The 14,764-nt window shown below is 41.6% G+C and overlaps 1 protein-coding gene across 6 annotated transcripts in view; it reads right to left on the bottom strand.

Annotated features, from left to right (window-relative positions):
* The window catches only part of VPS13D (vacuolar protein sorting 13 homolog D), a 224,503-nt gene that overhangs the window by 107,438 nt on the left and 102,301 nt on the right, over nt 1–14,764 (bottom strand). For all 6 annotated transcript variants that reach the window (XM_054579727.1, XM_054579726.1, XM_054579725.1 and 3 more), the window contains 5 exons: nt 13,166–13,296; nt 12,765–12,940; nt 7,666–7,789; nt 6,609–6,844; nt 3,238–3,346 (listed from right to left, as the gene is read on the bottom strand). In XM_054579727.1, coding sequence (XP_054435702.1) covers nt 3,238–3,346; nt 6,609–6,844; nt 7,666–7,789; nt 12,765–12,940; nt 13,166–13,296 — 776 coding nt within the window. The remainder of the gene's footprint in view (nt 1–3,237; nt 3,347–6,608; nt 6,845–7,665; nt 7,790–12,764; nt 12,941–13,165; nt 13,297–14,764) is intronic.

The following is a 14,764-nucleotide window of genomic DNA, read 5'->3' on the forward strand; positions in this document are numbered from 1 at the left end:
TGATGCTTCTCACGAACCGGGGAGGAACAGAAAATGAAGCTGTGAGGAAAGTGCAATAGCAGAGAGCACCTCTCTCTGAGCGACAAAGCCAGGACTCAGACCGAGAGAGACACGAGGCCCCTTCTCCTGTGTGCTGCTGCCTCCTCTGTCTGTACAGAGAGATGGCACTGAGGCACCTGCTTCTGCCATCCGCACGGGCTTACTTCTCTGTTCCCCGTGAGAAAACACTTCAACCCACAGCAGCCCAGCCACAGGAGGGCGCGTCTCAGTGACCCGGCTGGAGCTCCAGGTCAGCAATCACAGCCCGGGTGCCCGCGTGAAATCAAGTTTTCATACAGGGACTCCTCTACCGCCTGCACACTAGCAAAATCTCCATTTAAGAACCTGAGACACGCCATCCTCCTTCTAGTCCCTTCTCCCTTTCCCTCACAATCTAGTCCTAAAACCTCCAGATGAGACTGAAGGAGGCAGGAGTCCAGGGGGCTGGGTGAGCGTGTCTGCCGCAGGGAAAGTACAGGATAAGCCCGTAATAGCTGCTGTGTCAGAAAGTAAGACAGTGCTCAAGGAATGAGAGGCGTATGTCAAAGGGACACAGAAGGATAAAGGGGCTCCTATTGGCCAAATATGGGAGTTGAGCAAAAAAATAAATACTGACAGTAACAGATAACACACGGAATAAATTAGGAGCCCACGGTGAAACATATAATGCTAGGGGCTGAACTGTGCACCCTCCCCATTCTTATGCTGAAGACCATACCTGCAATTGTGACAGTGTTTGGAAACAGGGCCTTTGGGTTATAAATTAGGCTCAATGAGGTCAAAAGTAGAATTAGTGCCCTTATGAGAAAAGGCACCAAAGGCTTGCTTTGTAGAGCCCCTCCCCTCTGCCACTGGAGGGCACAATGAGAAGGCATGATTAGTCTACAAACAAGGAAGAGGAACCTCACCAGGGCCCCAACCTTCCAGCCTCCAGAACTCTGAGAAATAAATTCCCATTGGGTTTAAGTCACCCAGTCTATAGTATTTTATTATGGAAGTCCAAGCTAATAAGTATATACATAGAAAATCTGATGAGGAACAAGATATTTACAGTCTCAAAGCACCTCTGCACAAAGTATTTACTAAATACAGGGGAAAAAGAGAACCTTCCCTTCACGGTGAAGAAGGATGGAAAACACCACCTTGAGCAAGCGCTACAGTTAACGTCACCAGTGACAGGACACATCAAAATCATGGCATCACTTCTACGGAATTGCTGCCAATTTGTCTGTAAATCTGAGATTCTTTCAAAATAAGAAGTAAAAAACCCATCAGCCAAATGAACACCTACGACATCCAACTCTCTACTCTTGGTTTCCTTTTCAAGGTCACAGGCCCACTTCCTCATGCCAGTTGATGAGAGCTCTGCCTACTTTAAGACGTCTGGTATCTTATCATCTACCCTCCTCGTTACCCGTTTCCATCCTCATCAAGTGAAATAACTGTAAAAACTGCTGTGTAAATTATAAAATCTTATTTAACATGTTTTTTGCTACTTAATTAAAAAAAAAAAAAAACAAACCAAAAACCTGGCTGTGTCTGCTTACCAGGTACCTGGTCCTTAGAAATGACAATGCGTTCAGTAGTCACGTTTTGCTGACCACACCACACCTGGTGACTATAACACACTTGAAATACCATCTTGCGCCTGAGTTGGTCTTCACTCACCCTAATCTCCTCATAAACTTGAATAGCCTTTGCAAGTCATCTGACCATATCACTTCCACGTGGAACCCAAATGGGTTCTTCCATTTCTGTTTTCAATTCACTTGGGTCTATCAGATTTGCTACTTTTATCTTTAGATTATTGCTTTTCAAAATTCTCAACAAAAGCCTCAAAAATTGTTTCCTTTTGACCATTATGATTTGTGGTCCCTTTTCTCATCACCATTCCCAAGTCTTATTTCTAAAATGTACCTCACACATATACACAGCCTTAAATAAAAGTGTGATAACATTTTAAGGAAATCTGAATTACATGACTTTAAACTGGTTATATAAAAATACATGTAGAAATATTGGTAGATTGATAGATGGGTGAACCTTGAAAACATCAGTCTAAGCAAAAGAAGCCACTCATGAAAGACAATTCACATGAAAGTCCAGAAGAGCGAAGTCCAGAGACAGAAAGTATTGTAGTTTAGTGACTGTTTAGGGTTGGGAGTAAGGGATTATCGGGGTGAGAGCTAAAAGACACAGAGCTTCTTCTCGGGGCGATGAAAATGTTCTAAAATTGAGTGTGGTAATGGTTGCACATATCTGTGGATATACTACCAACCATTTAATTGTGTATTTTAAGAGGGTAATTTGTACAGTATATAAATTATACCCCAACAAAACCGTTAAGAAATATAAAGCTGAATTAGAAACATATGTATTAAAGTTTCACTTGTGCAAAATTTAAAATAATTTGAGTCTACTCTCCCAATTAAAAATTTGATAAAAATGGTATAACTTCAAAGCCAAATGAATCATAAACAATCTCTCTTGCTACCACATATAATACCACTGTAGGCGAAAAAAGCCTGGTCAGCGTTCGGGCCTCTCAGGTGGTGGACAGATACCCTCTGTCGGGGTGACTTTTGGGATTATGTGGTTTCCATTGTGGAAAATCCTCAGAAACACCCCTCAGGTCGATGTGCTTCATGGAGTCAGAGTTGGCGAGTTCCCTTCTCTTACAGTGACTTCTGCACCTCCGTGTTCTGAAATCTCTTGCCTTTTGAAGGTCCAACTATTTAGGCCATTTGTAGTATATCTGACCAAATTTCCCTCTATATCAAGGTGGAGGAGCATAAACATTTCCCTAATTGGCTTGAAAAGAATGTCAGCATAAAAAAGGAAAAAACTGTCAGTTTGTTCATTTTTCCATTCAGTTTAGGAAAACGAAGAGCGGGGAGCATTACAGCAGAAAAATAGAGTAATAAAAAGGACATCATACATTTGAAAGAAAGTCCAAGAATTAAGTCTTCCAAAAAGGGCCTCAAAGATGACACGGGCTTGGCACTCCCAGCACAGGTGCCACTGGACGGGGACAGCGCGTCCTGGATCGGCCCCGGGCCCCCGGGCTCCCGCCCAGAGCGAGTCTCTCACCCTCTGCCTCTGCCTCCACAGCGGGAAACGAGCGCTCGGGCTGCAGGACCTGTGCTTCTTCCACACTAAACGTCTTTTATTCCAAACTCCACTTCTAGGCCTCCTTACCTTCTTCTTTAAAATGACTCTTTGCGTCTTTGGTGAGACATCTAAGACGAGCTCCGCACAGGTAACAGCCTTGTTGGAAGCTACAGGCCTTCCTGTCCCCTCCTGTAAACTAGAATTTAAAAAAATTATAACATGCACACTCACACACACGTATGTATATACACATATGCACACAGGTACTTAAGTACTCCTACGCAAATGCCTAAAACCTCCTCTCTAAGGAAGAGAATTGTTTTTAATCATAGAAGAAAGAGTCCCACTCAAGGTGCAGAAAGATCAAGGATGCACTGTTTTCCTGTACAGTTCAAAGATTCATTTGTCGGAAGACATACTCTGACACTTCCCCTCTCCTAATAATTTTAGCGGCTTAAAATTCAGATATGAAAGGATGACTATATATCTTTGGAGGCCAAAAATAAAAAAAACTGAGCCAGACAGTCCAAGGGTCCAAGAATTAGCTCTATGCTCTGCCAGGCAGATCAGCATCATTGTGCCCCAAGTCTCAGCAAGACACCAGGAGTCCCTCAGGGACGAAAGGAAAGCCAGGGGCTCACGATGGCCCTCCTCCAGGTCGATCGTGCTGTCTGTCTGGGGCTTCAGAACCCGCAGCTTTACGGAATATTGCGACCTAGCCACACATTGAGTATGTCAATGAGATTTTATCTAGGTTATTCCCCTGTTCCCATTAATCTCTATCATCAAAAAAGGGTCTGATAAATTCGGAGTTAAAAACTAGTTTTCACAAGCCCTGGCTGAGCTACTCGGGTGGTTAGAGCGTCGTCTCGATACACCAACGTTGCAGTTCCAGTCCCCAGTCAGGACACATACAGGAATCAACTAACGCATAAATGAGTGGGACAACAAATCGATGTTTCTCTCTCTCTTCCTCTCTCTCTGTAAAATCTTTTTTTTTTAAGAAACTAGTTTTCATGACATCAAAAGCACAATAACAAAAAAATATGTAAATAAGATTTCAACAACATTTAAAACTTTTGTCCTTCAAAGGACGCCCATCAAGAAAGCAAAATGACAATCCACAGAATAGGAGAGGATATCTGCTAATCATATATCTGGTAGAGGCTTTGTATCCTTATTATATAAGGCACAGTTAAAATTTAACAAAAAGTCAAAAAGTCAGATTTTAAAATGGACAAAGGACTTGAATAGACATTTCTCCAAAGATATACACATGACCAATAAGCACATGAAAAGGTCCTCAGCATCATTAGTTATTAAGGAAATGCAAATCAAAAACACAATGAGATACCACTAAACCCAGCAGGATGGTTACAATTAAAAAAACAAAACAAAACAAAACAGGAAATAAGAAGTTTCTTTGGGTGAGGAACTGGAACCCTTGTGCCTAGCCGGTGGGAATTAAAATGGTTCAGCTCTGATGGCAAACAGGATAGTAGATCCTCAGAAAGTTAATCATGAAATTACCATAGAACCCAGCAATTCCACTCCTAGGTATACAGACAAAAGCATGAAAAACAGTTACTTAAACAAATACATGTGCAGGCATGTGGATCATGGCACTGTTCACAACAGCCAAAAGGTAGAGAAAATACAAATGCTCATCAAATGAACAACGAAAATGCGGTATATCCATACAAGGGACTATTACTCAGCCATAGCAGGAATGAAATACTGATCCATGCTGCAATGAACCTTGAAAACATTATGCTAAGTGAAAGAAGCCAGGCACGAGAGGCCACATGTTTTATGATTCAATTTATGTGAAATATCTGGGATAAATTCTTAGAAACAGAAAACAGACTGGTGGTTGCCAGGGACAGGAGAAGAGGGTCAGAGGGAGCAACTACTTAATGGCTCTGGGGTTTCTTTTTAGGGTGATGAAAATGTGTTGGCAGCAGCTAGAAACTGGCTGCACAGCTCCTTGAGTGCAGTAAAATGCCACTGAGCTGTTCACTATAAAATGGTTAGTTTTATGTTATGTGACTTTCACCACAATTTAAAATAAAAAACCAAAAACAAACTAGTTCTTCTTCCCCACCATTAGTTCTTTTCAAAAATGCAAAGAAATAGCATCTAATGTACTTCAGAGGATGACTCAACCTCCTGGGCACACCAAGATTCCCAGGGAACTTCTCTCTGTATCTGCTCCCTATCTGTTCAACCCATTAAACTCATAATCCTCCATCAGGATTCTTCTGTTAAAGAGCTTAGCAACTGCTCGCATTTACATAAGAACATTAAGGGAAAAACATGATCAGCAACCAAGTTAAGAACTGGTTTTTCAGGCACTAAAACCTTAGGCATGTCACGCTGTTCAGTGTCAGAACCTTTACAAAGAAACAAACACGACTGACTGAACTGTAACAAGACAGGCATCACGGCACCGTCAGCGCCCGAGAGAGCGGCCGCAGACAAGGAAAGGGACGGCGTGCTAAGCCAGGACGCCCCCGCGGCTCATTCCTAGTGGGATCTGGACTCTGCGTGGAGGAGAGAGACACCACACAGACCCGGAGGCTCTTTCATGGGCCTCAGGCACACACAAAACTAAGCAAAATTATTCAGGACACTTTGGAAAAAACTATGACTTGATGTGTCCTGTTCACCCATTGGTTTGTATTTGTAACGCTAAAGATTCAGCTCTTGTCCCTGTTTCTTCAAGGAGCAACTTTAAAATGGTCCCTGTAAGCAGCACAAAAAACAATAAATTTTACTTACAGTTTAGTGGAATGACATTTTGAAAGGCCAATGTTTTGAATCTGTGTGTGCCAATCTATGTACCAATCTAACAGGAGAATTAGAATAAACTCCCTGTTCTTCACCTGAGTTTTCTAAATACAACTAGTCAGAGATTAGTGGAGATTATAATTCTAAGGCAACTGGAATTACTGTCAAGCTAAGCGACTTTGCTTAGCTTTGGGTGAATATTAAGATAGACCTGATGTGTCTGTTTAATCAGTACTCTCAATGGGAGACGGAAGTCAAAATGATGATTGGAATAATTATGATGATTAGTCAGTTTCAAAGAGGAAAGAGATAAAACAAATTCAAAAATAGCAGCAAGAAGTTTTTAATATACATGAAAATAAGACCTTCAAGAGGAATTTAAGATATTATAAGAACAACATTGAATGTGTTCTTAAATACTAGGATGGATTATTGGGGAGATCTTTAGAAAAAGAAGATTCTTGTCTCTTTGGATAAGTTTTAATCTAGCCAGAAGACAAGGGTTTAGACTAAAGACTTCTCAAGAAAGATCCTGAGCCTAGGATTTGGTAAAGAATGGAAGGAATGTTCCTTCCTCCTTCAGCCTCCTGAGAACTACTTAGAGTTTAAAACCAGTTAATAATTAGCGCCTCCTGCTTTCTAGGCATAGTAATTTAACCCAGAATTACCCAGAGAACGTATATGTAGCAGCAATGTAAATGAAATTTTCATAATAAAGTTGCCGGTTATCCTGGAAATCATTCATGCTGCAGTTGATCTCAGAAGAGCCTGCCCCTTTAACAGTCAGGGTGATAAAAGGCGGCAGGGTGGGTTCATCCCAGGCATAATCCAATGAGGTCAAGGGCTTCACCTCGGTTCGGAGTCTGGGTTCGGCTACACCATGCTGAATAAAGACAACCGGGACCTGCAGCAATGGCAGAGGGTAAAGAGGGCTTTCATTCAGATTCATGTCCCTGGAAAGTGATTTGGCGCTTCCTAGGTTTAAGTTCCAGATCCTTTCCAAATGAATCCTACACACGGCAGAGCCACAAGTGAGGTTCATCATCTTGCCTCTTCAAATGCCTTTCTAATCATCTTCCAAATTACAAAAAGCCCACCAAGGAAAGGACATGCGCTGCGGCCGATTATTAAGGGCTTTCAGAAGCTTTGTCACCCCAAATAGCAAAGGGAAGCAATCCTATCCCTTCGATGGCATCTCTTCCCCACCTCACCCTTGTGATACACTCTAAACACAGCAAATCATAAAAATGTTGGAATTCAGCTAAGGAAAATCACATATTATAAGATGCTGTTACTCAAAGGCATAATTTAAAATAGAATCTAACGATTCCCATTTTGGCTCTACTTGTGAGAGTTATAAAAATGCTCACTGTAACTAAGCAGCTGTGCGGTGGCCCAGCCCCTCCGTCACTGGACAATCTGAGGCCAGTTCCTCTCTCTGCGTGGACTGTCTACAGGGGACTCCACGTCAGCCACACACTCTAATCGCAAGGAGCACTGGCGGCTACAAGCCCCTTGCAGATACGGCTGCCCCGCAATCAAAACAGCCAATAGGAGCCACTTCCGAAGGGTGAGGATTTCAAGGGTTGTCCAGTGACGGAGGTCCCTGTGCGGCTTCATTTAAACCCAAGTTTAAAAGGCATTCCATCACTATCTAATGGGCATTACACACCCCACCCTCCCACATATGAAACAGCCAAACTGGCTCTGAACTCCACTTGATACCTTAGAAAAGTTGTCAATTCGGAAAGGAGGGGGCAGCTGATCTGTGTCGCTAAAGGAGATCCTATAGGTAGCTCCTCGGAGTGTGATTTCCACACGCAAGAAAAAGCATTTGCCCAGGGTATCTCTGCAGAAAAAGGAAACAAAAGAGACTGCATAAAATGAAGAAAACGAGTTACAGTTCCCTTTCCTCTCCTAATTTTCACAATCACGGTATTGCTTGGACCTCAATCAACCCCCCTATGTGTTCTATGATCACATTAAAAAGGCAGGAATTGACACGAAACCACACGGTTAAAAAATTTAAAAATTATTCAAGCAACTTTTGAACAGCACGTTGTAACCACACAGCAAGATCTACAAATTTTACCCAGTGAGTTTGTTTGGGATAATGGTGTCAGTGTAGCAATGAGTAAATATTGGTTGAACTATACATAGAATTTTTGATACCAGACTACTTTTGACCTAGACACAGAGCAATTTCATGTGGTTCAAACTAATACACGGATGTTATTGATAACCAGGGTTCTCACTGTAGGACAAGTGAGGTGAGGATGAATCCTGTGTAAAGGAGGTGCCAGTATATGATCATAATTTATATATATTTGTATGTGTACATGTCTGCGTATATTTAAAAATAGGTATGTCCCTGGAGAGAACAGAAAGTTCTCCTTTAAAGAAGAATATCAGTTAATAAATGCAGAAGAAATGATACAATTAGAAAATCACCATTTTGCAACTACCAAGGTAATAATTCATTCAGGTAAGAACCATCAAATCATTCGGTGAAAGGTTTTTAGGAAACAATATACACACAGTCTCAAATTATCCCAACGTCCCCCGCCCCCCTGCCGTGGATTGTTCTGTTGACAAAGAAGAAAGGGTGACTTTGTAAGAGAGGCCTGGCAGACGCCAACGTAACCAAGCAACGAAATTTGGCAGCATCAGTAATGGGACCAACATACGTCGCAGCGTAGGCCCCCGACGTGACACAACAGGAAACACCCAGTGACACATACGTAGTATTCTTACCGAAATCTATAGTGGCAAACTATCAGGAAAACCCAGAAAATAGGACATTCTACAAGAAACTGGCTTGAACTCTGGAGTGTCAATGTCAATAAAGACAAAAGAGGAAAAAGGGGACCATTCTAGATTAAAGGAGATGAGATTATAGGGCCCGTGCAAGGCATGATCCTTGACGTAATCCTAGATCGGGGATGGGGACTGTTATGAAGGACATCTTCAGGAACTATTTATTAGAAAACAAATCAGTATTAAATTTCTCCAGTGTGTAATATTAGTATATTTACGTAGAAAAATGGCCTAGTCACAGGTGATAAGTGAAGTTCTTATGGCTGAAGCACCATAATGACTGCAATTTACTTTCAAATGGTTCAGGGAAAAAAGTATGTATGTGTGGAAAGAGAACAAGAACGCAGCAAAATGATGAAATGTAGTAAATCTAGGTCGAAGATGTAGTGATCTTCATTGCACAGCTCCTAAGTTTTCTGTAGGTTTAAGCTGTTTCAAAATGAATGGTGGGGAAAGTAGGAAGAAACAGATGGTATAGGCCTATGCTCAGGGCTGCATTTCCAAAGGATTCACAAAGGTGCACAGTCGTCTTCTTCGCATCCTTTCCTTACCTTCCTTTTCTTGCTTTTTTAAAAAAGAAATCATGAGTAAGGTTGTTGTTGAATTTCACATTGGCTTCCCCTAATAACACAACAGATCCGACAGCCTCCTCCCAGGCAGCACAGAGGCCCACGGAGGCTTTGGCTGCCTCACCCCTCCCCGGCCCCTCCTCTGCTGCCTCCAGCGACGTCTTGGGGGAAACACATGCCAGAAAAGAGTTCGGGCTGAAGAAGGGACAAGGACACTGAAGACCCGCCCACTTGGCTCCCTGGGCCTCTAAAGTCAGCCACCTGCTTAGACTCCAGCTACTCTTAGGAATGCAACCTGAAAATCACTATACTAGATGTACTTCATTCTACTAAGGGCTAGGGCAAAGGATATTTAAGAAGGGCATCCCACTGACAAAATGAAAGAAAATAGTGTTCTCATTCTCTCTTTCTCTCCCTCCCTCCCTCTCAAGCACTCTACATCTTTCCCCGTATTCTTCCCTCAAGGTGTAGGCCTCTGCTCACTCATTCTCTCTCTCTCTCCCCCCCGCCCCCACAACCCACTCTAAGCTCCGAAGTCCCTTCTTTTGCCTCTGTACCTTGTTTCCTGAGCCCACACGGCCCAGCTGGCTCGCTTTTTCTCCCTTTGTGACTTTCTAAATAAACTTTCACTTCCATTTGAAAACAAACAAAAGCAAATAAAACCTTAGGTAATGCATTTTTTTAAGAAGTCAACTATAGATACTATTTTGTATCATCTATTATTTTTCTGTTTCCTCAACGATAGTTTTCTCAATGAAGAGCTAACCTAAGTATAAAAGATTATATTTTGCCTCTAAATATATTGAAATGGCACTGATCACACTGTCTTTAACTTCAAAAGTATTCGATAAAAGAAACGGAAGAGGACACAGATAAATGGAAAGGCATCCCATGTTCATAGACTGGAAGACTTAATATTGCTAAGATGTCAATGCTACCCAAAGTGGATCTACAGGTTTAATGCAATCCCTATCAAAATCTCAATGTTCTCCGCGCAAAACACAAAAATTCATCCTAAAATTCAGATGGAATCTCAAGGGACTCCAAAATAATCTTAAAAAAGAACAAAATGGGAGGTCTCATACTTCCTTGTTTCAAAACTTATTATAAAGCTACTAATTAGAACTGTGGTACTGACAGAAAGACAGTCATATGGACGAATAAAACAGAGAGCCTAGAAGTAAACCCTCACATAGGGAGTCGAATAATTTTTGACAATGGTGCCAAGACCACATTCCATGGGGGATAGGAGAGTCCTCTGAACAAATTTTGGGAAAAATGGATATCCAGAAACCAAAACATGGAGTTGAGCCTTTACATTATACCATATACAAATATTAACTCAAAATGAATCAAAGACCTACATGTAAGAGCTAAAACTGTACAGCACTGAAAAAACATAACGGAAAAGCTTCATGACATTGAATTTGGCAATGATTTCTTGGATGTGACATCAAAAGCAGAGACAACAAAAGTTAAATAATTTTGACTACGTCAAAATAAAAAATTCCTACACATTACAAAGCAGAATCAACAGAGTAAAAAACGCAACATAAGAAGTGGGAGGAAACATATGCAAATCACGTATCTCCTAAGAAGCTAATATCCAGAATATAAAAAAGGATTTCTACTGTTCCACAACAAAAAAACAAACAACCCAATTCAGAAGTGGGAAAAGGACTTGAATAGACATCTCTCCAAAGAAGATATATAAATGGCCAACAGCACATGAAAAGAAGCTCAACATTATAATCATCAAAACCACAATGAGACACCATCACTCATTAGGACAACTACTATCAACAATGCAGAAAATAACAAGTGTTAGAGAAGATGCGGAGAAATCGGAACATTTGTGCGCTGCTGGCTGAAATGTAAAACCGTGAAGCTGCTATGGAAAACAGTATGGTAATTCCTCAAAGAAATAAAATTGGCAAGAAAAATAGAGACAGATTCACAGATAGGGGGCAGGGTGACAGCGAAGGTGGCGGGGGTGCGTGTTAGGAGGTGAAGCGGGGTTCGGAGGTAGAGAGACTGAGCCAAAAGGAAAAGGACCCATGGTCCTGGGCAACAGTGTCGTGATTACTGGAGGGAGGGGAGGGGGATATAAGAGGAAAAAAGAGAAGAAGGGAAAAAAAGGAAAAATAAAATAAAATTGGAATGACCATATAAATCAACAAGTCCACTCCTGAGTATTGACCCAAAAGAATTGAAAGTAGGGGATCGATGAGATATTTGTACACCCGTGTTCAAAGCAGCACTATTCACAATAGTAAAAAGGTACAATGGAAGCCCCTCAAGTTTCCATCAACAAATCAGTGGATAAGCAAACTGTGGTATATCCATACAACATACTACTATTCATCCTTTAAGAGGAAGGAAATTCTGACACATGTGACAATATGGATGAACCTTGAGGACCTTATGCTAAGTGAAACAAGCCGGTCACAAAAAAGACAAGTACTGAACGATTCTGCTTATCTGAGACACCTAGAGCAGTCACGCTCAGAGGAAGCAGAGCAGGGGCTAGAGAAGCGGGAAATGAGTTATTGTTGTTTAATGGGTGTAGAGTTTCAGTTTTGCAAGATAAAAAGAGTTTGGAGATTGGCTGCACGACAACGTGGATGTATTTAACACTAGTGAACTTAAAAATGGCTACGTGGTGGTGGCCAGCGGAAAGGGGCAGGGGACACGCGCTGGGCGGAGGTGGGCACAGGCAGGGGAGTCGGGGACATCTGTAATACTGTCAACAATAAAATAGTTTTAAAAAAATGGTTAAGACATTAAATTGTATGTACCTGAGGCCCGCAAAACAGTCTCTGGGTCTCTCTGTTATCTTTCTCATATGGTATGTGTATCTCAGCACAGTTTTTAAAAAAACTTTTCATACTCTTTTAAAAAAAGTACTTGATGAAAGCAGAAGGACAAAAGCCATCCTGTGCCAGCTGAGGCTACACCTCATTGATTTTTCTTAACAAGGACCAGAGGGTCCCTGGGTTTCACAAAGAAGGCCAGATGATTTCCTGAACCAGCATCAAATGAGAGCTGAGTGTTTAGAGTGTAAAGAAGAGACGAAACCCTTCATAATCAGTGTTCCCATCCGCAGGCGCACAGAGACTTCAGACGTGCGATGGTGAGCTCAGCGCTGCCCCTTCAGCCTGTAACCTAAGATCCAGCCATCGCACAAGGGTCAAAACTGTTGACCTCCCCTTTCACTCATTCCATCAAAATGCTCACTCACACTTAGCTGGTCTTCGCAAGTTTTCAGGCCTTTGTCTGGCCAGAAACATGTGTGTCCGTGTCATGATGAGTAGTATTACTATTTACTACTTAAGTTAGAGCTTTATAAATATTTTAAATGTACATGGTGTTTATAGCTTACTAAAAATGCACCTCAAACAAAGCTACTTTTTATCTAAATATAGTCTGTGAACTTACCTCATGTTGATATGGAAGGAATTATTCTTGTTGACCTCAAAGCCTCCAGACCAAATACAATTGGGCACATCCATTAATCTGACACACAGCAGCTGATCATAGTCATTCCGAGGCCAGTGGAACACAACACTGGACCCGGGAAGGGTGGAAATGTAACCTTCCGGGTTGGCCGTTCCCTAGAACACACAGGATCACTGGCTTTGGTCAACAAGTCACGTCAAGACAGCAAATGTTTACCTAAGACCTGCTCGGAGCCTTGCCCTCTACCAGAAGCTGCTGTACCAGCGGCAAAAAATGGTTACTCGCATCACAGAGCTCAGCGCTGACTGGGAGGTGAGCCGTGACACCGAAACTCCCGGTGCTATGAAGCACTGGCCATTCTTCAGAAGCAAACTGCTTACCTGTCCCCTGGCAAATTCCCTCTGTGCAAATGCCAGCTTGTGAGACGATTTATTGTCTAACAGGTAACGGGGGGCAAAGATGACCATACAGGTGTCAATATATCGACCTCGGCCTTTCTTGACATCAATACCTACAAATAACAAAAAACGCCGCTATGAATGACTCAGAAAAAAGAAAATGTGTGGTCTGACAACAGTAAATAGCCTTCACGGTTACTCAGTTTCTCTAAAACAGTTTTATCACCCAAAGAATCTGTCAAGCCTTCCAAGAATGGATATAAAAAAAGCCATTGCACTCAAAGTATTATTCTTTATTCCCATTTAGGCCTTAAAAAGTCTCAGTGACAATATCAATATCCCCATAGTTCCTAGCTTCTTCATACTATGTGTGCCATAATAACAGAGATGAAAAAATACAGGTGTTCAGCCACAGATCCCTCTGGTTTCCGTTTATGAAGTTGACAACAAAGAAGCTTATGTAACACATGTCTGCTTGCATCTGGGACACAAAATTGCCTCTCCAAGATATAGTAGAAATTTAAGTTCTTAATTGGATTCTACACTACCCTGACCTCAAATAACTTTTCTCTAGTATTTCCTTTTAGCTCACTGCCCAAGAATTCAGCTGAAACTTAATGCAAAATATTATAGAATTTATTCATTCATAAAATAAGTATTTTCAGCACCCACTATGCACTGGAAAAAAAAAGCAAACAAAACATACAGTAAGGAAAGAAAGTCATAACCAATCGGAAGGAAATCTCAAAACATCAGGTCCCAAGGAAAGAAAGGAAAAAAAGAAACAGCACTGAATTATCTTCAAAAATCTGATAACAATTTTTAAAAATACAAAACTCAGTGGGATGAACTATTTGTTCATTCACACAATAAATATACCAACTATAATCAAGGGCACTGGGCTGAGCTCTGTTTATACAGTGATAAAAATATTTATAGTAGAGATAATAAGTATTATAATAGCATTATTCAATCATTGAACTCTTAATATCTTTGGTAGAGTTACGCCCTCTACCAAAGGCTCCACATTTAACTCTCGTAACAACCTTCTGAGTTAGGTGTTTTCATTCTTTCCACTTTACAGATGAGGAAACCAAGGCACAGAAAGCTAGGTCGCCTGCCCGAGGTCACACAGCCAGGGGCAGCACAGCACGGCTCAAACCCAGGCAGCCTGCCTCGGGAGCCCTTGCTCACACCACGATGGGACATGCACAGGGACCCCTACTCAGCGGTCTGCAAGTGTCAAGAGGACCATAAAAAGCAAAATGTCCTTGGGAGGTGACAACTAGGTGTCCTGGATGTCCCAACATAATCCCAATTACAAATATTCCAACCTGTTAACTCCAAAATTCATGTGTACTGGCTTGAAAAATCTGATGTTCCATTAATGTAAGTCTTCAAAATACCTGAAAGACTGAGCAAATCTCAAAAACAAAAACCCCTGAAACTGCACTTCAGGAATGCTAAGGAATACTGCCACACAGAGATGCTCCCTGTCACTCCTCTCTCTGTAACACACAGAAGAGCATTAACTGACAGAAACTGCCATTATCACGGCTAGCTGATCTCAGCTAATACAAA

Source organism: Pteronotus mesoamericanus, unplaced genomic scaffold (assembly GCF_021234165.1).
Source record: "Pteronotus mesoamericanus isolate MK-2021 breed Mesoamerican mustached bat unplaced genomic scaffold, CSHL_Meso_final contig_557, whole genome shotgun sequence".
Taxonomy (NCBI): Eukaryota; Metazoa; Chordata; class Mammalia; order Chiroptera; family Mormoopidae; genus Pteronotus; species Pteronotus mesoamericanus.